Source organism: Cetorhinus maximus, chromosome 6, assembly GCF_964194155.1.
Source record: "Cetorhinus maximus chromosome 6, sCetMax3.hap1.1, whole genome shotgun sequence".
Classification (NCBI taxonomy): domain Eukaryota; kingdom Metazoa; phylum Chordata; class Chondrichthyes; order Lamniformes; family Cetorhinidae; genus Cetorhinus; species Cetorhinus maximus.
Window position 1 is genome coordinate 91,806,626 of NC_135884.1, and position 23,919 is coordinate 91,830,544.

A 23,919-nucleotide genomic window follows, 5' to 3' on the forward strand; every position below is an offset into this window, starting at 1 on the left:
AGTTACGTTGGAGTAGCATATCCAATTCTGGGTATCATACTTTAGGAAGGATACCAAGGCCTTGGGATGCAGAAGAGATTTACTTGGATAGTGCCAGGGTTGAGAATCTTTAATTAGGTGTAGAAGCTAGGGTTGTTCTAATTAAAGGAGGTTTAATAGGGGTGTTTAAATTTGTGTGTGGCGAAAGGACACATCTTTAAAATAAATGGCAAAAGAACCAGACGAAGCATACAATGATAGAATAGTTGCAGCACAGATAAGGGTCATTCAGCCTGTTGTCTGTGCCAGCTCTCTGCAAGAGCAAATCTGCTGGTCCAACTCCTCTACCCTTTCCCTGTAGCCTGGCTATTGTTTTTCCTGTTCAGGTGCTCATCTAATTCCCTTTTGAAAGCCACAATTGAACCTGCCTCCTCCTCTTTGAGACAGTGTATTCCAGATCCTAATCACTTGCTGCATAAAGAAAAGATTTTCCATATTATTGTTACTTCCTTTGCTATTAAATGGGACACCTTAAACTGGTGTCCTCTGGGTCTGAACTCTTCTGTGAACTGGAACAGTTTCTCCTATTTACTTTGTCAAGAATAAACTCCTTGTGATTTTGAACACAAGATTTTACACAGCAAGTTATGATGCAGAATGTGCTGCCTGAAATGGCGGTCAAAACAGATTCAATAGTAACTGTTAAGAGGAAATTGGATAAATACTTGCAGGGGTCTGGGGAAAGAGTGAGAAAGTGGCACTGGTTGATAGGTCGACCAAAGATTCAGCCCAGGCATTATAGGCCAAATAGCTGCCTTTTGTAGGGAGGGGCGTGAGAGACCCTTTCAAAGTCTCACTTAGGTTCGGAGCTGTGCTCTGGACATCACTTGTCATAGTCACTCTATCCTGTTATATGTTAAAATAACAATTTTATTTAACGATTATAATAATAAGACAATTATAATTGATACATATGACAGATTTTTCTTAAACACAAAGAATAACCCCAATTTGGTCTGTTCCTCAACAGCTCCCCAAAATGGATAACTCCAACTTATAGTCTGTTCCATGACAGCACTCTGAATTGGTGCATACGTTACCAAGTTGCTGAGTAACCTATGGGTGGGCATTACGGTCAGTCCCACTATTCCTGGTGCTTCCTCCCGTCTTCGGTGGTGACTATTCCACTACAGCTGCAGCAGCGAGTCCATAAGACATTGGAGCAGAAATTAGGCCATTCGGCCCATCGAGACTGCTCCGCCATTCAATCATGGCTGATAAGTTTCTCAACCCCCTTCTCCCCGTAATCTTTGATCTCCTTACCAATCAAGAACCTATCTATCTCGGTCTTAAATACACTCAATGACCTGGCCTCCTCAGCCTTCTGTGACAATGAATTCCATAGATTCACCACACTCTGGCTAAAGAAGTTTCTCCTCATCTCCTCGAAGTAGTGTCCCTTTAAGCCAAATTTCTGGCTCCATTCCAGCCTTCCGAGGCCTGGTGCAGTCCTTTCCTAAAACAAGTCTCAGTTCTTATCAATTCTCCTCACGGGCAGTAGAAGGCCATGCAGACCTCACAATATCCAATTCGTTTAAGCATCTTTTAATGGTGTCTTCCCATCTGTCATCCTCCAAGTATTATGTCCATCAATCAAACTTCATCTTCTGATGATCATGCTAGGTGACCACCATAACGTTACTCATCGTCCTGGCCTGAATGTAGTAAGAAAAAGGACTTCTGATAAACAAAAGATAAGTTATTTTAGTATTCTAGCTTGAAAAATGGATAACAAAGATCTAGTCTAAATACCAGCTGTGCATGACCAGTATGGATAAAAACAAGGCCTAGGAAAGCAGGTCACTACTGATTATTATTGATTAATTAATCAAAGTGCAATCATGAGTTAAGATCAAAGTCTACCAAGAAAGATTTGATACAAAATAGCTTTAAATAGTCACTATAGGCTTAAAATCAAGAGCAAAGGAGAAATAAAATGCAAAAATACAAAACTGCAAAAATTAGTGGCTGCCTCAGGCCTACACTTCCATGCTGTATCATTGAAGATTGGCCAAACAAAAGGAAAGCTGTTCATCAATCTATAATCTACCAACTTCAATGGAGTAATAAGAATTTACATGAGTAAAATTAAGATTTCAAGTCCATTCCGCAACTGCTCTTATTCCCAGAGACTCCTGCACTGTCCACTTTATGTTCATGAATACTGAATAGGCCAGTGTTGAATTTTAATTATTTGTAAATGTATGTAATCAGTTCACTGAAATATGATACAGCACTTGAGATTCTGAATTTCAGCTTTGTAGTTTACAGCTAGCTGTTAGTGCTTACAGGGCATTGTAAGCCATATGTATTCTCTGAAACAAAACTGAGGCAGTTGGAAATGTTAGGGTGGATAATGAGGCAATAACTAGTCTAAAAAGTCCATTTATAGCATTGAACTGAAAGTGTCGTCATATGTTTAGAGTTATAGCAGCTAGCACCTGATTATTGTGGCAAATTGATGCAAAATCTTTGGCAACTATCCTGGAGAGCAATGGTTCTCAAACTTGATCATCTGTGGACCATTTAGCCAGAGCAAAGGCCTCTGCAGACCACCTGTTGATCCTACCCCATCCACTTTTGTTTGTTGTCACAAACTTATTAGAATTAATAGGTAGAAAAATGCTGCTTTTGAGTTTCCAAGCTGGAGAGCTTCGGTCTCATGTTTAGCCAGTTCATGTTCATTTTCAGCTCCACAGGTGTTTAAAAACATGATATCACAGTTGTGGTGAAATTAGTATTTTTATTGCAACAGTACTTGTTTAAATCCCTGTCCCGTATCATTTCATCCTTCTCACGCCATAACTGTCCCATTCCTTTAACCCCTCTCGCATCATTCCAGCACCCCTTTTCCTTGCAATCCTGTCCCACACATGCACACCGCCACTTCCATGACATGTTGACCCATGCTGTCCCCCTCCTGTGTTGTCCCACTTCCCCGCTTTGGTTGGCAGGCACACAACGTCACATTGACACCACATCGGAACAGCTAGGGCTCAAAGCCACAATCTCTAACAAAAGCTCAGTGAAACATCTAACTTTTTTTTCTTTTTAGGAGGTGGGTGTCGAAAGGAGCATGTGAACAGGCACCATTTTGAAAACTGCTTTCTCTCAGTATCTGATCTCTCAGCCTATGTTCATCAGGAGAAGTTTAAATTTCTCCCTGGTGGAAGGGGGAGGAAAAGGGGACAGAGAGAGGGAAAAATTAGATGGGAAAATTACATCAGGCAGGCATTGGACTTTACTGGCTGCAGGGGCTTTAGTAGTGGCAGGGGAATCAGGCTTGAGACCTTGTTTTGTCAGCTGCAGGGTCTTCAGCCAACCAGAAATTATTTGAAACAAATGAAAATATAACAAAGGAAATGTTTCGTGATGTCTGAATTTAGCTGCTCGCTGTGACTCCCGAATTAATACAGTATGTGCTTCACATGTTCCTGTCTTGTGCAGCCCCACATGCCTCAGGCTCTGCACACAAAATCAACACACAGACCAGTCAGAAAAGTGTAAACTGACAAAAACTGGGTATTATGGATTGTTGCTCATGCTTATGGCAACTCCTGCAGCACACACGAGAAATGGTTTAGTTGTGTGATATCATGCTGTTAGTGGGGATGTGGGTTCTGGTCTGTTCTGTCTGGCCTCAGCCATGGCATTATGCATCAATGACTTGCACTTTGGACGAGCGTGCGGATCACCTGAAGGACCCTCGCAGGCCACCTGTGCCCATAGACCGCTCTTTGAGAACCATTGCTGTAGATTGAGCAAATGCTGCTGATTTGTTGAGGTGTTTGGAAACCTGGCTTGTTCCATGTCTTATCCCTGAATGCATCACCTAAAATGTGATCCCAGAACCCACACAAGATTGAAAGCAGCGGTTGTCTTGCTGGTTTGCTAAATGTTCCTTGAGAAGCTACGGTAAATGATGGAGTATGAAGGTTGTTCTGGCTGGTTTTATGCATAAGAGCTGGGAGCAGGAGTAGGCCACTTGACCCTTCAAGCCTGCTCTGCCATTCAATAAGATCATGGCTAACCCAATCGTAACCTCCTGCCTACCCCTGATAACCCTTCAAGCCCTTGTTAATCAAGAATCTACTGAGCTCTGCCTTAAAAATATTCAAAGACCCTGCTTCCACTGCCTTTTGAGGAAGAGAGTTCCAAAGGCCCTCTGAGAGAAAAAACATTCTCCTCATCTCTGTCTTAAATGAGCGACCCCTTATTTTTAAACCGTGACCCCTAGTTCCAGATTCTCCTGTAAGAGAAAACATCCTTTCCACATCCACTCTGTCAAGACTCAGGATCTTAAAGGTGTCTTCTAAATTCCACTGGATATAAACCTTAACCTGTCCAACCTTTCCTCAAGACAGCCTGGCCATTCCTGGTATTAGTCTAGTAAACCTTGTCTGGATTGTTTCTAATGCATTTACATCTTTTGTCAAATAAGGAGACCAATACACAGTACTCCAGATGTGGTCTCACCAGTGCGCTGTAAAACTGAAGCATAACTCACCTACTTTGTATTCAATTCCCTTCGCAATAAACAAAAGCACTCTATTAGCTTTCCAAATTACTTGCTGTCCCTGCATATGAGCCTCTTGTGATTCATGCACTTGGACAGCCAAATCCCTCTGAACATCAGAGCTCTGCATTCTCTCTCCATTGAGATAATATGCTCCTTTTTTATTCTTCCTGCCAAAATGGACAATTTCACATTTGCGCATATTATACTCCATTTGCCATGTCTGTGCCCACTCACTTAACCTATCAATGTCACTTTGTAGCCTCCTTACATCCTCTTTGCAACTGACTTTCCTACCTATCTTTGTGTCATCAGCAAATTTAGCAGCTATACCATCTGTTTCTTCATCGAAGTCATTTATATAAATTTAAAAAATTTTGAAGCCCCAGCACTGATTCCTGTGGCACACCACTTGTTACATCCTGCCAACCAGAAAAAGACCCATTTATGGCTACTCTGTTTCCTGTTAGCTTGCCAATATTCTGTCCATGCCAGTATATTGCCCCATATACCATGAGCTTTTATTTTCTGCAATAACCTTTTGATGTGGCACCTTATCAGATGTCTTCTAGAAATCCAAGTACAGTACATCCACCAGTTCCTCTTTATCCACAGCACATGTAACTCCTTCAAAGAACTCCAATAAATTGGTTAAATATGATTTCCCTTTCACAAAACCATGTTGACTCTGCCTCATTGCTTTGAATTATACTAAGTGCCCTGCTATAATATCTTTAACAATATCTTTGAACATTTCCCCTATGACATGTTAAGCTAATTGGCTTGTAATTTCCTGCTCGTTCTCCCTCCCTTTTTGAATAAAGAAGTTAGGTTTGCATTTTTTCCAAACTAATGGAACCATCCATGAATCTAGGGAATTTTGGAAAATTAAAACCAATGCAAAAACTATTTCACTCACTTTCAAGGCCCGAGGATGAAGTCCATCAGGTCCAATAATTTGTTAGCCTGCAGCTCCAACAATGTGCTCAATATCACTTCCCTGGTAATTGTAATTTTCCTGAGTTCCTCCCTCCCTTCCATTTCCTGTTTTACAGCTATTTCCAGGGTGTTACTTGCATCCTCTGTAGTGAAGTCTGATGCAAAATGCCTTTCCAATTCATTTGCCATCTGCTTACTTCCCATTACTAATTCCCCAGACTTATTTTCTATGGGACCAACGTGCACTTTGACTTTTTTCTTCTTTAAATATCTATCGAAACTCTTACTATCCATTTTATGTTCCAGATAGCTTTCTCTCATACTCTAATTGTTCCCTTCTTATTAATCTTTTTGTTGTTCTTTGCTGTTCTTTATATTCTGTCCAATCTTCTGACCTGCCACCCATCTTTGCACAATTATATGCTTTTTCTTTAAGTTTGATACTGTCTGCAACATTTTTAGTTAACAATGGATGTTGGGTTCTCCCCTTGGAAGTTTTCTTTCTTTCTCATTGGAATGTATCTATCCTGTGTATTCTGAAATATCCCTTTAAAAGTCTGCCACTGCACTTATATGGACCTATCCCTTAACCTCATTTGCCAGTTCACTCTAGCTTTGCTTTCATGCCCTTATGGTTGCCCTTATTTAAGTTTAAAATACTAGTCCTGGACCCATTGTCCTCTGTCTTAAATTGAATGTGAAATTCAATCATATTATGATCGCTACTACTTAGGGGCACCTTCAGTATGAGTTTAGGAGGTGTCAGCTGTGGCTCAGTTCATAGCACCCTCGCCTTTGAATCAGAGGGTTGTGGGTTCATGTCCCACTCCCGGAAACCAAGAACTGTGATTGTACTCGAAAGAGTTGCAATCTGTGACTGTTGATAACTCGAAAGAGTTTCAGTATGAGTTTATCAATTAATCCCATTTTGTTGCACAGTATCAGGTTTAACATAGCCTGCTCTCTGGTTGGTTCCAGGATGTGCTGTTCCAAGAAACTATCCCGAAAACATTTTATGAAGCCCTCAGCTACCTTTGCCCATCTGATTTTTCCAGTCTATCTGTAGATTCAAATCTCCCATGATTATTGCTGTACCTTTCTGACAAGCTCCCATTATCTCTTCCTTTGTAACTACATGGTAGGACAAAGTATAATTAGGGGGCCTGTACACTACTCCCACAAGTGACTTTTTGCCTATATCATCTCTCACCTCAACCCAAACTGATTGTACATTTAGGTTTCCTGAACTTAGGTCATCCCTCTCTAATGCTCTAATACCATCATTAATACAGAGCCACCCCTCCACTTTTTCTTCACTTGCTGTCATTCCTAAATGTCACGTACCCTTCAACATTCAGGTCCCAATCTGTTATCCTGCTGTCATGTCACTGTAATGGCTATCAGATAGTTCTTGTTTATTTCTATTTGTGCTATCAGTTCATCTGTTTTGTTTGTATTGCTGTGTGCATTTAGATACAGTGCCAATGTCTGGCCTTATCAACTGATTTACTCTTAGATTTGTACTCTCTGTCCCTTCCTGTTACATTCTGTTTATTGTTTTCCACGTTAATACCTTTCTCTCTTGCTTTATCTCTACTCTTTAATTTCCACATCTTCCCAAATTTGATCCCTTACCCCCACTATTCAGTTTAAAGCCCTCTCCATTTCCCTAATTACGTGGCTCACTAGAACATCAGTCCCAGTGCGGTTCAAGTGTAGACTGTCCCAATGGTACATGCCCCACTTTCCCCAGTACTAGTGCGGCACTCTTTGAGCCAGCATTCATTTCTCTCATCTTATTTGCCCTATGCCAATTTGCACATGGCTCAAGTAATCCAGAGATTATTACCTTTGAGGTTCTGCTTCTTAATTTGGTGCCTGGACCCTCATACTGCCTGAGCAGAACCTCCTTCCTTGTCCTGCCTATGTCATTGGTACTTACATGGAATATGACCACTGGATCCTCCCCCTCCCACTTTATGTTCCTCTCCAGCCCTGAGCAAATATCTTGAACCCTGACACTGGGCAGGCAACACAGCCGTCTAGACTCTTGCTCTTTGTGTAAATCCCCCTCACTATACTGTCCTCTACTACCACTACATTCCTTTTTGTTCCCCCCACTTGAATGGCTTTCTGTACCATAGTGCCGTGGTCAGTCAGCTGATCCTCCCTGCAGCCCCCACTCCCATCCAAACAAGCTGAGAGAATCTCAAACCTGTTGGACAATTGCAGAGGCTGACACTTCTGCACTCCTGGCCTCTGGGTCCCCTTACTTGCCTCATTCGCAGCCACAGCCTCCTTTCCCCGGCCATCGAAATCAGAAGACCCAATCCTAAGGGCTCTGACTGCCTCCTGGTACAAAGTGTCTTGGTAACCTTTCCCCCTCCCTGATGTGACAGTGTCTGCAGTTCAGCCTCCTGCTTAATGACCCTGAGCTAAAGCTCCTCAAGACATAGACACATATTACAGACTTGGATAAACAGCTGTTAACTATGTGAGCTGGCTTCCAGTTTTCTTTTATTATTCATTCATGAGATGCAGGTGTCGCTGGCTAGGCCAGCATTTATTACCTATCTCTAATTCTCTTTGAGAAGGTGGTGGTGCACTGCCTTCTTGAACCGCTGCAATCCATGTGGTGTAGGTACACCCACAGTGCCGTTAGGGAGGGAGTTCCCTGATTTTGACCTAGCGAAAGTGAAGGAACAGCGATATATTTCCAAGTCAGGATGGTGAGTGGCTTGGAGGGGAGCTTCCAGGTGGTGGTGTTCCCATGTGTCTGCTGCCCTTGTTCTTCTAGATGATAGTAGTTGTGGGTTTGGAAATTGTCATCAAGCTCCCTCAAAGTGAGTCTGAACAATGCAGTGTTGATGCTTAGGGCTGCTACTTTTCGATTTTTGAGTGTACTATTAAAACTGTCCTTATTCACTTAGCTGAATTCAGATTTTAAAATGCTTTAGCAAATCACTATACAGTACCTGTTTCTAGTTTTTAATCTAGCTTAACTATGGAAATAATGAACAATCACGGCTCAAGTTCATTATCAGTGATGTATTGGTTATACATTCACAGGCAGTTTGTTTTTCCTGCCTTGACCTGTCCGCTTTCTGCAACCTTGAAGATATTGATTAATTGCTGAGATGAGGTTCGATGGATACTCTTCAGCAGCCCTATTCCTGAGTTGGTATCATGTTGAGCCTTCGTGGTGACTAGTAGGTTTCTGATCTGTTTGGCTCATTTACTTGCCTTAACTGAGACACTGAAGGACCCAGTTCGATTTTTTTTTTCAGGAAAGCTGTTTATTTAATATATGATTTGCACTTTCTCTTCCCCTCCTCCATATACCTTTTAGATGTTCCCAGGCCCCCCTCATTTCTGCTCTCTTGGCTGCTGGTTAACATGCGACACTTTTCCTGTGGTGCCAGCCTCTAGATTGCACTCTTTAGTTTTACATATTAGTGTCCCACTGTGCCATCTCAAATGATTTGGTCTGCAGGACTAAGTTGTGCAGTGCCAATCTAACTGTAATGGTTTCAATCGTTTTCCCACTTTCCCAGAGACATTTGATATCAGTATTCAGCGTGAACCCTGCTCCAGAACGGCTTTGACTCTCCTTCAGGCAGCTTGTGTTGCTGTGTAGTGATTAATTGCCTTGGCTATTGACCTGGAATCACCAGAAATATTTGCTTAGCAGCCCTGTGGCCCGTCCTATTCAACCAATATGGTAGCAAAGGAATAGCTACATAGCAGAAAGGAGTGTTTTTTTTTGGTCCATGGTTTCATCATTTGAATCCTATGTTGCTGTTCTCATACAGTTCATAAGCATTTGGTCAGAATTTGCACATCTGTCGTCACTTATGGTCAACAAGCTGCAAGGATAGTTTGCGCAAATATTGAGGCCATAAATTAAGTGTGGGTTATCTGGGGTTCTGATAAGGAATCATGAACTTGGAAATGTTAATTCTACCTTCCTCTCCCTACAGATGCTTCCTAATCTGAGTGTTTCCAGCATTTTTTGATTTTTTTCTAATAATTGGTTACATACCTTACAATAATTCTTTCAGGCGATGATAAGAACATAAGAAATGGAGCAGGAGTAGGCCATTCGGCCCCTCCAGCCTGCCCCGCCATTGAATAAGATCATGGCTGATCTGTCCCAGGCCTCAACTTTTCTTTTGTGCCAGCTCCTCATTGCCCTGAACTTCCCCATACCTCCGATTTTTGATTTGCCTACCTCCTCTTTAAATACTTTCACTACCCTCTGAGAAGAAATTCCTTTGCACCTCAGTTTTAAATGAGTGTCCCCTTATTCTGTAACTATGTCCCGAAGTTTGAGATTCCCCCACTAGTGGAAACATCTTCTCAACATCTAACCTGTCAAGCCCCATCAGAATCTTGTACATTTCAATATGATCACCCCTCATTCTTCTAAACTCTAATGAATAAAGGCCTAACCTGTTTAGCCGTTCTTGATAAGTCAGCCCCTTCATCCCAGGAATCAGCCTAGTGAAACCCTTTTGAACTGCCTCCAATGCCAGTATATCCTTTCTTAAGTCAGGGGCCGAAACTGTACACAGTACTCCAGGTACAGCCTCACCAACACCCTGTACAGTCGTAACAAGACTTACCTATTTTTAAACTCCAACCCCCGAGCAATACAGGCCAAAATTCCATTTGCCTTCTTAATTATGAGCTGCATCTGCATGCTAACTTTTTGTGTTTCATGCACAAGAACACCCAGATCCCTCTATGCTGCATTTTTTGTAGTCTCCATTTAAATTATAGTCTGCCTTTTGATTCTTCCTACCAAAGTGCATGAGGTATCACTTTCCTACATTAAACTCCATCCGCCGAGTTTTTGCCCACTCACTCAACCTATTTCCCCTTGCAAATTCCTTATGTCCTCATTGCAACATGCCTTCCTGCCTATTTTTGTATCATCAGCAAATTTGGATACATTACACTCTGCTCCCTCCTCCAAGTCATTAATATAGATAATGAATAATTGAGGCCCTAGGAGTGACCCTTGTGGCACTCCACTCGTTACGTCTTTCCAACCTGAAAAAGACCCATTAATCCCGACTCTCTTTTGTATGTTAAGCACTCCATGTTAATACATTACCCCCAATATCGTGAGTTCCTATCTTGTGCAATAATCTTTTATGTGGCACCTTATCGAATGTCTTCTGAAAATCCAAATACACTACATGTACCGGTTCCCCTTTATCAACTCTGCTTGTTATATCCTCAAAGAACTCTAGCAAATTTGTCAAACATGATTTCTCTCACAAAACCATGTTGACTCTATTTGATTGTGTGAAGCTTTTCTAAATGTCCTTTGAAGCTGAGATAATTACCTTGTGCCATGTCACAGAATCATTGTGAATCACACCTCAATAAAAATCTTGGGACTTGTCTATAAATTGGTTTGCAGTTTCATATCTCCGGATCTTGCAAGACCAAGTATGCGGCACTGACTCCATTAATGTTTGTTTCTGACAATGGGTTTCCGCTAATTTGAGCCAATTGAATAAATGACTGCTTCAACTGTAACATTAATGTACATTCTTTTCCTATCCCGGCTGAGATATTTTTGGAATGTGGAAGTGCCCTATTGTAAATCAAAAGATGCATAGGATGAATGTATAATATTTTAGACTATTGCACGGTAAAGTAGTAAACTTGTTACTGCTTTGCCGAATGCTGTCACCTCTCAGCACTACTAAACAACTCTGTACTGGTACATTAGGACAATGAAAAAGTATGTAATTTCTGACTCTTTGGGAAAACCAAATACATCAGTTGTTTATCCATAAATTAACACAACATTGTGTAGTTTGTTATTTGCAGAATTTGAACATTATAGTATTTACATCAAGTCTGTTTGCCCTTTGTTTTGAAACTCCTTTATTGATTATAAAAGCAAAATACTGCAGATGCTGGAAATCTGAAACAAAAATAAAAATTGCTGGAAAAACTCAGCAAGCCTGACAGCATCTGTGGAGAAAGACACGGCATACTTTGTCTTTCTCTCCACAGATGCTGTCAGACCTGCTGAGTTTTTCCAGCAGTTTTTGTTTTTGTTATTGATTATAAAGGTTGCCATAGTTTTTTTGAGACTTGTGCAACAGGGCCATGGGTTTGATTGCATTTCATTCAGCCATCAAGTTTCAATTTGATTTCTGCCCTTTGCAATCACTGTTAAAACTGCAGTGACGTGGATAAAGCTTTTTTTAAAAAAAAACTTAAGGCTTTGAGTTAATTTTTAATCAGCAGAGAAGAGAATGCTTTGTAACTAGATTATTTTGTGTTCTTTGTAACTAGAGTATTATACAAGGAGGTTTGACTGCACCTCATGAAATAACCCTAAAAAGCTTGCATGTGGCTGCTGTAGAGGTGACATCCAGGAATGGGTTAGTAGAGAGAATTAATTGAGGAGGCTGTTTATGGTTCAGAGAAGCAAAATACTGTGCTGGAAATCTGAACTCATGCACAAAATGCTGAAAACGCTCAGCAGGTCAGACTGCATCTGTGAAGAGAGTTAATGTTTCAGATTAGTGACCTTATTTCGCAACTGAAAGGTCAGGATGAAAAGGTCACTGACCTGAACTGTTAACTATTTCTCTCCACAGATGCTACCAGACCTCCTGAGTATTTTCACTATTTGTTGTTCTTATTTCAGTTGGTGATACAGCATTGATTCAGATACAGATCTATTCAATCTGTTTGATGCTTTCCCTATCCTAGATTTCCAGAGAGTGGACTTGGGGTGGGGAAGAATTGCATACTTTTCCCAAATTAAGTGTGTGTATTATGCTGCTGATTGGAATGCTTTCTGGAATGTGTAGATTGCAATGGGAGACCTGTTTGATATGTGACTAAGCTGCACATGTGAATAGAATATAAAATATATGTATTGGGATCTAAAAAGATTTTCACTGCAGGAGGATTAGGCTATTTGATTTTTATTGTGGTATTGGCCTGCATGCAATCCAATGTAACTAAACTGGCTGTAAGTTGTTCCAATGGTGGAGGAAGCACTGACATGTAAAGCGTAAAATTTAATTTGTCCCTCATTGCTTGTTAGTTGTGTCCGAAGAGTTGGTTAGCTTTCTGAAGGCAGTGGTAATTCTTTACACTTTCGAAGTGGTGAAATTGAATTTGAACTTCTTTTCCCTGTTATTGCAAAGGACTTCACAGTTCAATGGCCTGCATTTTGTGATCAGTGAATGAATTGTGCTGGATGTTCATTACACTTGACCACAGACTTTCTCTGAGCTTTTGCACTGGAACTTCTGCAACACAGTAATTTGAGTTCTATTTCAGCATGGCACCCTCTAAAGGATCTGGGACTTGTGTGACCAGGGAAAACAAATTTGTATATCCTTAACCAATCAGGTTGAAGAATTCTTAATGAATTGTGCCGAGCCCAAGCAGGGAAGATTAACTTATAGTTAATTCATGTACAGAGAAATCAAGGGGGAAAGAAAGATAGGATAAGCAGAGACTGGAGATATAAGGTTAAAAAAATCCAATCACTAACAATTCAAATCTGAAGTGATGAGACTCCATACTTGTAAAAGTTAATTTTTGGTGCAAGAGAGGTTGCTTGAGTGAAATAAGACGTAACATGCCATTTAAAATCCTTTTACACTAGATTGTACAAGCTGTAAATTTTTCTGGTGCGTTTAATGGTATCTCATGGGTAGGTACAGTAACTTCACAGCTTCCATGTGTTCAAATGCTGAACGTCTCAGTGAAATACCAGTATAGCACAGCTTTTGGAGGAGCAGAGCAATGGAAAGCAGCTCCCTGATTCCTGCATTGAACTAAACACACAAGTTCACCAGAAGTTGTTGTCCAATTTACTCGAATGAGTAAATTGAGTGTCAATATCCTCACTGTTCTTTTTACTCCATTTTGACTTTTGCCGTTCCGACTCAATTCAGAAAGCCTTAGCGAGGCATGTTTAGTTACAGGTCAGGTAAAGTGGCATATGTCCTTCTTGGCCACAAAGTAAAGTTGCCCAGACCAGTAGATGAGTTTGCAATGAGCCTGTGATACTGTTAGAGAAAGATCAAGTGATATTCCTCTTATATTACAGCCAAATAGAGCAAATCTGAGGTAATCAGTTCACATTACGTAGAAAATCAGAATTTACAGTACCGAAATGGTCATTTGATCTACTGGCCTTTGCTGGTGTTTGCATTTCAGACACCTATGCATCAAAACTCCCTTAAATGTGTTAATGTTATCTGCTCCAAACATTCTATGTGATAGCGCATTCTCATCAGTGTGTCAAGGAACTCCTCCTGACTTCTATATTTGATCTGTCTGTGGACATCATCTACCCTTTGTTCTGGAGTCACCCCGAAGAAAAACAGTTTCCCCTTATCCTTCGCTCATATTAGCCCTTCTCATACTTGTGAATTATCATGTTCTCTGGCTCCTGTGTTGGAACTTCAGGTTGACATTTTTACCTCAATGCCAAAACTGATATTTTATGAACTTTTGCCTTGAAAATTAAGGAATTTGAAGAGTGTGCACTTGAGGGTAATTGGATATCATGAAACTGGCATTCTGGGAGCAGAGTGAGCTATTCCATTGGGAGGGGCTCCACAATAAGGACATTGCAGGGAATAGAAGTAAAAAATTGAAATTAATGGTTATTTATCTGAATGCACAAAGCATTTGCAATAAGATAGAGGGGTAAATGATTTAGATTTAATTGACATCACTGAGGCATGGCTGCCAGATGATCAAGGATGGGAAATAAATATTCCAGGGTACACAATACTTAGGAATGACAGGCAGACTGGCAAAGGAGGTGGGTTAGCCCGGATGGTTAAAAAAATGGCATAAGGACAATAGTGAGAAAGGATTTGGCCCCAGAAGATCATGAAGTAGAATCAGCATGGGTAGAAATTAGGAATAGCAAGAGCCAGAAAACACTGGTGAGAGTCATTTTGTTAGACGTTAAAGAAGAAATTATTGGAGTTTATAACAAAGGAAATGTAATAATTGTGGGGAACTCTAAACTTCATATCGGCTGGGACAATCAAATTGACAAGAATGGTCTGAAAGATGAATTTGTAGAATGTTTTTATGACAATTTCTTGGAGCAATACATTGTGGAACCAACTAGGGATATGGCCATCTTAAATCTAGTGTTGTGTGATGATGCAGGGTTAATCAGTAATGTTGTGGTGAAAGATCCACTGGGAAATGGTGACCATAATACCATTGAATTCCATGTTAAGTTTGAAAGTGACATACTCCAATTGCAAACCATAATCTTGAACTTAAAGCCAATTGCATATTTATAAGGGGAGAAGTGGCTAAGGTCAATTTGGTAAATAAACTAAAAGGTCGGGAGGTATACTAACAGTGGGAAACATTTAAAGAAATCATTCAAAATCTTCAACAAAGTACATTCCATTGAAAAACAAAACCTCAATGAGAAAGACCCATCCATGGTTCACTCAAAGTTAAGGATAGTGTTAGATTAAAGGGAGAGGCTTATAATGTTACAGAAAAGTCAAGTCTGAGAATTGGGAGTGATTTAGAAACCAGCTAAGAGCCACCAAAATGTTAAAGGAAAAAAACAGAATATAAAATGATTTAAGAGCTTTTCTAAATATATAAAGAGGAAGCAAGCAGCTACAGTAAACGTTGGCTCCTTAGAAGCAGAGACAGGAGAAATTATGATGGGGAAATGAGGAAATAGCAGAGGCATTGAACAAATATTTTGTGACTGTCTTCCGCGTAGAAGACACTAGTTTTGTACCACAAATAGATGGTAACCTAGGTGCTAAAAAGAATGAGGAAATTAATAGTGGCAGGGATCAAGTTTTGGCAAAACTTGAGGGACTAAAACCTGACGAACCCCTGGGACCTGATGGTCTACACCCTAGGATTCTAAAAGAGGGAGCTGCAGAGATGATGAATGTTGTGGCTTTGATTTTCCAAAATTCCTTAGATTCAGGAACAGTCCCATTAGATTGGAAGTTGGCAAATGTTATACCATTTTTCAAGAAAGCAGGGAGAGAGAAAACAGGCCAATTTGCCTAACATCAGTTGTTGGGAAAATGCTGGAATCTATGAGCGAAATCTCAACAGTGCACTTAGAAAAGCATAGTATGATTAGAAAAGTCAACATGGCTTTACTAAAGGGAAGTCCTGTTTGACAAATTTGAGTTTTCTGAGGATGTAACGAGTAGGGTAGATAAAGGGGAACCAGTAGATGATGTATACCTGGATTTCCAAAAGGCATTTGATAAGGTGCAACACGAAAGGTTAATAGGCAAGATAAGGGCTCTTGTGGTTGGAGGTAATATTTTAGCATGGATAGAGGATTAGTTAATGAATAGAAAGCAGAGAGTGGGCATAAATATTGCTTTTTCAAGTTGGCAGGCAGTGAATAGTGGAGTGCCGCAAGGATCAGTGCTGGTGCTTCAACTATTGACAATCCCAATAACGACCTGGATGAAGAGACAGTGATGATACCAAGCTAGGTGGAAAGCTGTGGGGAGGACACAGAGGTTGCAAACAGATATAGACAGGCTAAGTGAGTAGGCAGATGGAGTATAATGTAGGGAAATATAAAGCATTCACTTTGGCGATGAGAACAGAAGAGCAGAATATTTTTTAAAAGGTGTGAAACTTGATGTTCGAAGAGACTGGTGTGCTTGTACAAGGAATGCAGAAAGTTACATGCAGGTGCAGCAAGCAATTAGGAAGGTAAATGGCATGTTGGCCTTTATTGCAAGGGGATTGGAGTGCAAAAATAAACAAGTTTTTCTAAAGCATGGCTTTGAGACCGCATCTGGAGTACTGTGCAGTTTTGGGCTGCACATTTAAGAAAGGTCATACATGCATTGGAGGTGGCACAGCGAAGGTTCACTAAATTGGTCCCTGGGATGAGGGGGTTGACCTATGGCGAGAGGCTGAGTAAATTGAATTTATATTCTCGAGTTTAGAAGAATAAGAAGTCATCTCATTGAAACCTAGAAAATTCTGCAGGGGCTTGATAGTGTAGCCATTGAGAGATTGTTTCCGCTGGTTGGGAATCTAAAATATGGGGACACAGTCTCAGGATAAGGGGCCAGTCATTTAGGACTGAGATAAGAAAAAATTACTTCGCTCAAAGGGTTGTGAATCTTTGGAATTCTCTATCCCAGAGGATTGTGGATGCTCCACCTTTGAATACATTTAGGGCTGGGATAGACAGATTTTTGGGGTCTCAGGGAATCAAGGCATGTGGGGATTGGGCAGGAAAATGGAGTTGAAGCCCAAGATCAGCTGTGATCATATTGAATGATGGAGCAGGCATATGGTCCACTCTTCCTATTTCTTTTATTCTGGGATGAATTTAGCTGCTCAAGACAGCTGAGCTGCACAGAATTGTAGTTTTAATGCTTTTGGATATTCTGAATGTGGGTGCTTGTACTTCATGTAACCTTCAATGTGCTGTTTTGATTTTGAATTGCATCACCTATGCTGCACAAGGCCATGGTGCTCTTCAAATTCAATTCTGTATTGTCAGGAAATTTCCTGTTTGCTGCATGTCCAATGCTTTGTTAAAGAGTAGCCTATACTTTGCTGCATTCTTCAATCAGTGGCTGCATTCATTCACTAGACCCATGTGCTATTGACTGTATTGAGCGTATCAATTTTTAATTTAATTTAACCCATCTGGTTCACTAATGTCCTTTTGGGAGGGAAATCTGCCCTTACTTAGTCTGGCCTACATGTGACTCCAGACCCACAGCAATGTGGTTGACTCTTGAACAAGGGCAATAAATGCTGGCCTAGCCAGCGACACCCACATCCCATGAAAGAATAAAAAAAAATAGATTAGTGAATTGTTTCAATACTTATCTCCAATTAAAAATAAGCGGCCAAAGAATTCTAAAAGTATTATGCCTTTAGGTAACACGAAACCCAACACTGTGACATGGCCTGCAACTAACACTGCGAAAGTGAATCAGTTGATAAGCTGTTTTTCTACTGTGTTGCCTACTGCTGCACTAATGTTCTTACTGGAATGTGGTGGATATCTTTGTAAAGCTAAATAGGAAGACTTAATTCTGAACTATCTCCTAGTCCAGATATCCATTCTGAATAGAAAAAAAATTAATTAACATTACCAATGGTAAAACAGCACTGGTTTTGACATTGTCCTGCCCTAAATGTCACCTGCTGACTTGCTCTATTCATCTCTGCGGCTTAAGCAACAGCTCAACCTGAAGCCTCTAGGAATGGTCAACTTGTTAATGGGAATGTGGAAAACTGATTTATATCTGACCACTGAGTAATCCTGCATTGCAATAATCTTTTTGGAGTAAATGGACTGTAGGCTGACAGCATGATTCGGAAAACTGGAAAATCTCTTGCATTGCGAAACAGCTGTATGATAAGCGGAACCCATTTCTTGTGCATCCTCCTCCCCGACCCCTTCTCTTGCCCTAGCCAACTGAGCATATTTCTGACAATTTTTGGTCACCATACCCTCCTACCCTGATCAATTTGGAAAGTAATTGAGCTATAGTTGCTTGGAGCCCCTAGTCCCATCAGTTGAGCTTAATTAGATGCTGTTCCCCTATCCATTATACGAATGAAGTGGACCAACCACCTCATTCAAAGCCTTGAAAAATAGTAGAAAACTGTCCCCCTTATTTCTATATTGTCCTTGTGACCTTCAGATGCATACCTGCTTCCCTGGCTAGGGTTTAAAAAGTTAATTAGCATATGTTAGATCAATGTTTCTTAATATAGGTATTGATTTATTTCCTATTAAAAGCGATGAGTGGTCTCAGCATTTGAAAGTATTATGCCTTTTGGTCACACTGTAAATGCAACATTGTGACACTGCATATAATGGGACAGCAGCTAATGCTATGCGACAGTGAATCAATTGATAAGACGCTTATCTGCTTTTCATGTCATGCCTTGCATTCGTTATCGCACCATGCTGTCTGCCTACAGTACATTACTCCAAAAGGTTTCATGCAGTACCAGATTATTCACTTAACGGTTATGGCCACCCCCTGATTTCTCCAGTCATCTGTTAATTAGCTTTACACAACTGATGTATTGATATTCCAGCAGCTCCTTGGGTGGTCAGATCAAAATCAGAGTTTTCCCACATTCCCATTCACAAGGATTGGATGCTTTACCATTCCTAGAGGCAGTTGGGTTGAGCTGCTGCTTAAGGAGTAGAGGTGGATGCGGTGAATTAAAAACAAAAAACTGCGGATGCTGGAAATCCAAAACAAAAACAGAATTACCTGGAAAAACTCAGCAGGTGTGGTAGCATCGGCGGAGAAGAACAAAGTTGACGTTTCGAGTCCTCATGACCCTTCAACAGAACTAAGTAAAAATAGGAGAGGGGTGAAATATAAGCTGGTTTAAGGTGGTGGGGGGGGTGTTGTAGGGACAAGCAAGCAGTGATAGGAGCAGATAATCAAAAGATGTCACAGACAAAGGAACAAAGAAGTGTTGAAGGTGGTGTTATTATCTAAGAGAATGTGCTAATTAAGAATGGATGGCAGGACACGCAAGGTACAGCTCTAGTGGGGGTGGGGTGAAATAAGACTAAAAGGGCATTACAGGTATAGATTTAAAAATAATGGTAATAGGTAGGAAAAGAAAAATCTATATAAATTATTGGAAAAAACAAAAGGGAGGGGGAAGAAATGGGAAGGGGGTGGGGATGGAGGAGGGAGTTCAAGATCTAAAGTTGTTGAATTCAATATTCAGTCCGGAAGGCTGTAAAGTGCCTAGTCGGAAGATGAGGTGCTGTTCCTCCAGTTTGCGTTGAGCTTCACTGGAACAATGCAGCAAGCCAGGGACAGACATGTGGGCAAGAGAGCAGGGTGGAGTGTTAAAATGGCAAGCGACAGGGAGGTCTGGGCCATTCTTGCGGACAGACCGAAGGTGTTCTGCAAAGTGGTCGCCCAGTCTGCGTTTGGTCTCTCCAATGTAGAGGAGACCGCATTGGGAGTAACGAATGCAGTAGTTTCTGGATCATTCTTGCGGATAGATTCTTGCATTCCGTAGGGATCGTTCCCTCTGTGACACCCTGGTCCACTCCTCCATCGCCCCCTACTCCTCAACCCCCACCTATGGCACCTCCCCATGCATACGCAAAATATGCAACACCTGCCCCTTCACTTCCTCTCTCCTCACCGTCCAAGGGCCCAAACACTCCTTTCAAGTGAAGCAGCATTTCACTTGCATTTCCCCCAACTTAGTCTACTGCATTCGTTGCTCCCAATGTGGTCTCCTCTACATTGGAAAGACCAAACGCAGACTGGGCGACCACTTTGCAGAACACCTTCGGCCTGTCCGCAAGAATGACCCAGACCTCCCTCGCTTGCCATTTTAACACTCCACCCTGCTCTCTTGCCCACATGTCTGTCCTTGGCTTGCTGCATTGTTCCAATGAAGCTCAACGCAAACTGGAGGAACAGCACCTCATCTTCCGACTAGGCACTTTACAACCTTCCGGACTGAATATTGAGTTCAACAATGTTAGATCTTGAACTCCCTCCTCCATCCCCACCCCCTTTCCATTTCTTCCCCCTCCCTTTTGTTTTTTCCAATAATTTATATAGATTTTTCTTTTCCCATCTATTTCCATTATTTTTAAATCTATACCTTTTATGCCCTTTTAGTCTTATTTCACCCCACCCCCACTAGAACTGTACCTTGCGTGTCCTGCCATCCATTTTTAATTAGCACATTCTTTTAGATAATATCACCACCTTCAACACCTCTTTGTTCTTTTGTCTGTGACATCTTTTGATTATCTGCTCCTATCACTGCTTGCTTGTCCCTTTGTCCCTGCAACCACCCCCCCCCCACCTTAAGCCAGTTTATATTTCACCCCTCTCCTATTTTTACTTAGTTCTGTTGAAGGGTCATGAGGACTCGAAACGTCAACTTTGTTCTTCTCCGCCGATGCTACCAGACCTGCTGAGTTTTTCCAGGTAATTCTGTTTTTGTTTTGGATGCAGTGAGTCATCAGGTGGCATTTGGGGCAGAACAATGTCAAAACAGCAACGAATGATGAGGATTATTCTCCGATGTTGATGCCAGGTGATTCCACATGTTCTCGAGGAACTTGCATGATCGGCCATTTGACCCCTTCTCATTCTGCACTTTTTCCCCCAGTTGTTCCTTTTGACAGGTAAAAGATAAGCAGGTTGCTTAGTAAGTATCAAATCATACAATGCTTCCAAGTATAGTTAAGCACTCCTCTGATATTTCACACTTTAATTTGCTACTAACATACTTCTGTTTAATAAATACGTGTCATTGCCCTTTATGGACTCCATTTCATTATTGGAATAACATTTGATGAAAGCTTTTATGATTTGAAATCCCTGAATATCAACAATGTTAAAAAGAATTGACGTATGGCCAGTAACACTGCTTTAACTGTAAGACTACAACAACTGGTGACAAATCCTTGGCTTCAAGGAGTTTGTCTTGTTTCAGTGGAAGCAGATGTACAATTAATGTTATACTGTTGACTTTCCCCTGCTTCTTACAAAACTCTTGAGGCATGTTTCTCTTACCGAGTAATTCCAGTTCAGCTTCCTTGTGTCTAGTCAGCCATTGAGCTTAGTTAGAATATCGAAACTCATCATTTGGGACACAGCCAGCACTAAAAATCCGAAATCTGACCCAGAGGGCGTGTATCAGAGAAAGTGGAGATTTGGTTATTTCGACAATTATTGCTAAAATGCAATAACAGCTGTTCACTAAAGCCAGTTGATGTGTTGCTTTCACTTGGTATGTTTAACAAGGGTAACTCCATAGCAGCTTGCATCTGCATGAAACCATGGCTGCAGAAATACGCAGGAATTTATTTGCATGCATTTTTTTTGTTCACAAGTCAACTGCTGTATGTCTGAATTGTTATCACAGATGGGGTGAAGTTCCATCAAGTTAGTCACTCACTGCTGATCTTTAATTAAACCCACAGGCTGGCAGCCCCTGCTTACAGGTGACATTTAACATTCCCTTAAAAGCTGAAGAGCGCCACTTCAAGTAAATACTTCCAAGGCCTGTTTTTTGTGTTATGTATTTAACATAGCAGTGTACTATTGATAGACCCCCTCTAAAAGGCTCCAGCCTTTTAAAAAAAGCTCCCTTTCATGTAAACTGAGGTCTGCAATAGTCAGGGAACTGATATGTTGAGTTTCTCAATTGCAGTGATCTCATTCTTGTTGCCAGTTTTATGCTTCCATGTGGAGGAGATGGGCAAGATTCGAGAGTAACGGTCATAATGTGTAAATATTCTACTTTGGGCACAGCTGACGATCTGAGTGCAAATTTTGCTCAGAATTGTGTTGGTTTTGAGAAATGTTTTTAAAATCAAGTTTCTACTCAAACTCGTGCACGTCGCTGAATGTAAAATCTGCATGAACTACCGCAATTGGACAGCATTTTAGAACATGATTTTATTCAAAAATTGCGTTAAAGTATTCCTTGATATATTTCAGTGCTAATAGTGCAGCTTTATTATTACAATTAAATGGGATTATCACAACAAAAAAACATTTTTAGTTGGAGTTGGCCACCAGCAAGTTTGTACACAACTGAAAATGCCATCACAGTTATATTGGTGTACAGTAATTGGTTTATTTGTAAATTTAGTAAATTAAAAAAAAAAATTTTTTTAGGTATTTATTAGTGTTGCACCTAAAAAATGTTTAAGAGCCTCCTCGAAGGCCCTCAATTGGCACAATTTGCAGACATTGGCCATGGCAAGTAATTTAATCTGGAGATTAATTTTTTTGGGTGGTACTGATTTCTAGGATGTGTTTTTTTTTTGAGCTAATGCAAAAGATTGTGGGTACTTAATTTGTGCTGGACGTACTTTGTGCTTGAACTTCCTCTTTTTGCACTGGTTTGGTCGATTTTTGTGCTGGAATTTAACTTATGCCCAAGTTCTTGAGTGATTTCAATCTTTAAAGCTAATCTCTCCTTTGCTCCCACCTGTCCCTGACCTTCTATTTTGCCCCACCCCCTCTTAAAGAGTATAAAACCATCACATTTCTACCTCTCTTTAACTCTGAAGAAGAGTCATACGGATTCGAAATGTTAACTCTGGTTTTTCTCTCCACAGACCTGAGTTTTTCCAGCATTTGTTTTTATTTCAGATTTACAGCATCCGCAGTATTTTGCTTATCTCATTCATAATGTGCTTTGTAGTAAGCATTCCAATTTGTGATACTAGGTTTTTTAGATCTCATATGGGTTCTTTAGACAACTGCCTAATTATTTATAAAAGCTGTTCTAGTTTGTAAATTTATGCAGCAAAGAGGGAATGAGTCAAATGTTTCATTTGGACGTCTTCAAGAATCTTGACTACTGACCCAGCAACTCCCCCACCCCCAAATGTTTAAAAACACATAATTGGCTGATGTATTTAGCAACTGTTAATGTTTTCTATTTTCTTTGACAGGTTGATGATGAGATTTCCTCTGACTGCAACCATGTGAGTAAACCAAGTCTTTAGACCCTCGCTTTTATACATGTCAAAACTTCTGTCAAATTCTGTTGATTTAAGATTTCTACATTTTTGGCTTTGACATTTAACTGCTAATCCTTCTTATTGGAGGGCGATGTCAGAAACCATGTTGAATAAATACAACCGTTATTCATTGTCATAGTAATTTAAGCTTGTTCAGCCATTTGCTCAGTTGCTTAAGACAGCTTATAGTTTCGTTATCCAGACCAGCAGATTCCAGGTTAATTTCCCAGAGCCAGTGGGACGATCCAATTAGACCTGGTACCTGGACCAGAAAGGGAAAGACCATTGGCAGTCCCAGTCCAAATTGTTACCTAGGGACATCTGTTTTAGGTGATACTTGCTTAGACAGGGTTGAGTTTGGCTGTGATGCTCTACTGAAGGATAGCCAACCAACATTGACTATGTAGGCTCATAGATGAAAAGCATTCTCTTGTATGAGATAAAGAACAACCAGATATAAGACATTGGATAATAGAAGTTTGAGGTCTGTAGACTTGTATCACTGAGGCACTGGAAGGTAGCTGAGACCTGATGAACCTAATGAGACCATTATGCAATGATGTCTTCAGGTGAGGTGCGAGAAAATTGTTGGTGAGCAAAGGATGAGTTTGAGCTTTTGTTTATACAGTTTTGTGAATTGGAAAGTACATCACTTGAAGTTTGGATTTCCATTAAATATTCTTTCAAGCATCGAGAACCATTACACATTTCTGGATCAGCTCTTTTTTTCAGGGGTGGGGAGGAGAAAAAGTAGCACTTGCTCCTCATTTCCACATCCCCTAATCGTGCTCTGATCCCCTAAGAGAATGTGGAAATGAGCCATTCTTTCAATTTTGCATTGTTAGCACCATGGCACTCACCCAGTAGGCTGTTTTGTGCG

General features: G+C 40.7%; 1 protein-coding gene across 4 annotated transcripts in view; it reads left to right on the forward strand.

The window, feature by feature from the left end:
* Positions 1-23,919, forward strand: part of glg1a (golgi glycoprotein 1a) — a 168,327-nt gene that overhangs the window by 72,188 nt on the left and 72,220 nt on the right. For all 4 annotated transcript variants that reach the window (XM_078544055.1, XM_078544056.1, XM_078544052.1 and 1 more), the window contains one exon: positions 22,971-23,003. In XM_078544055.1, the coding sequence (XP_078400181.1) occupies positions 22,971-23,003 (33 nt within the window). The remainder of the gene's footprint in view (positions 1-22,970; positions 23,004-23,919) is intronic.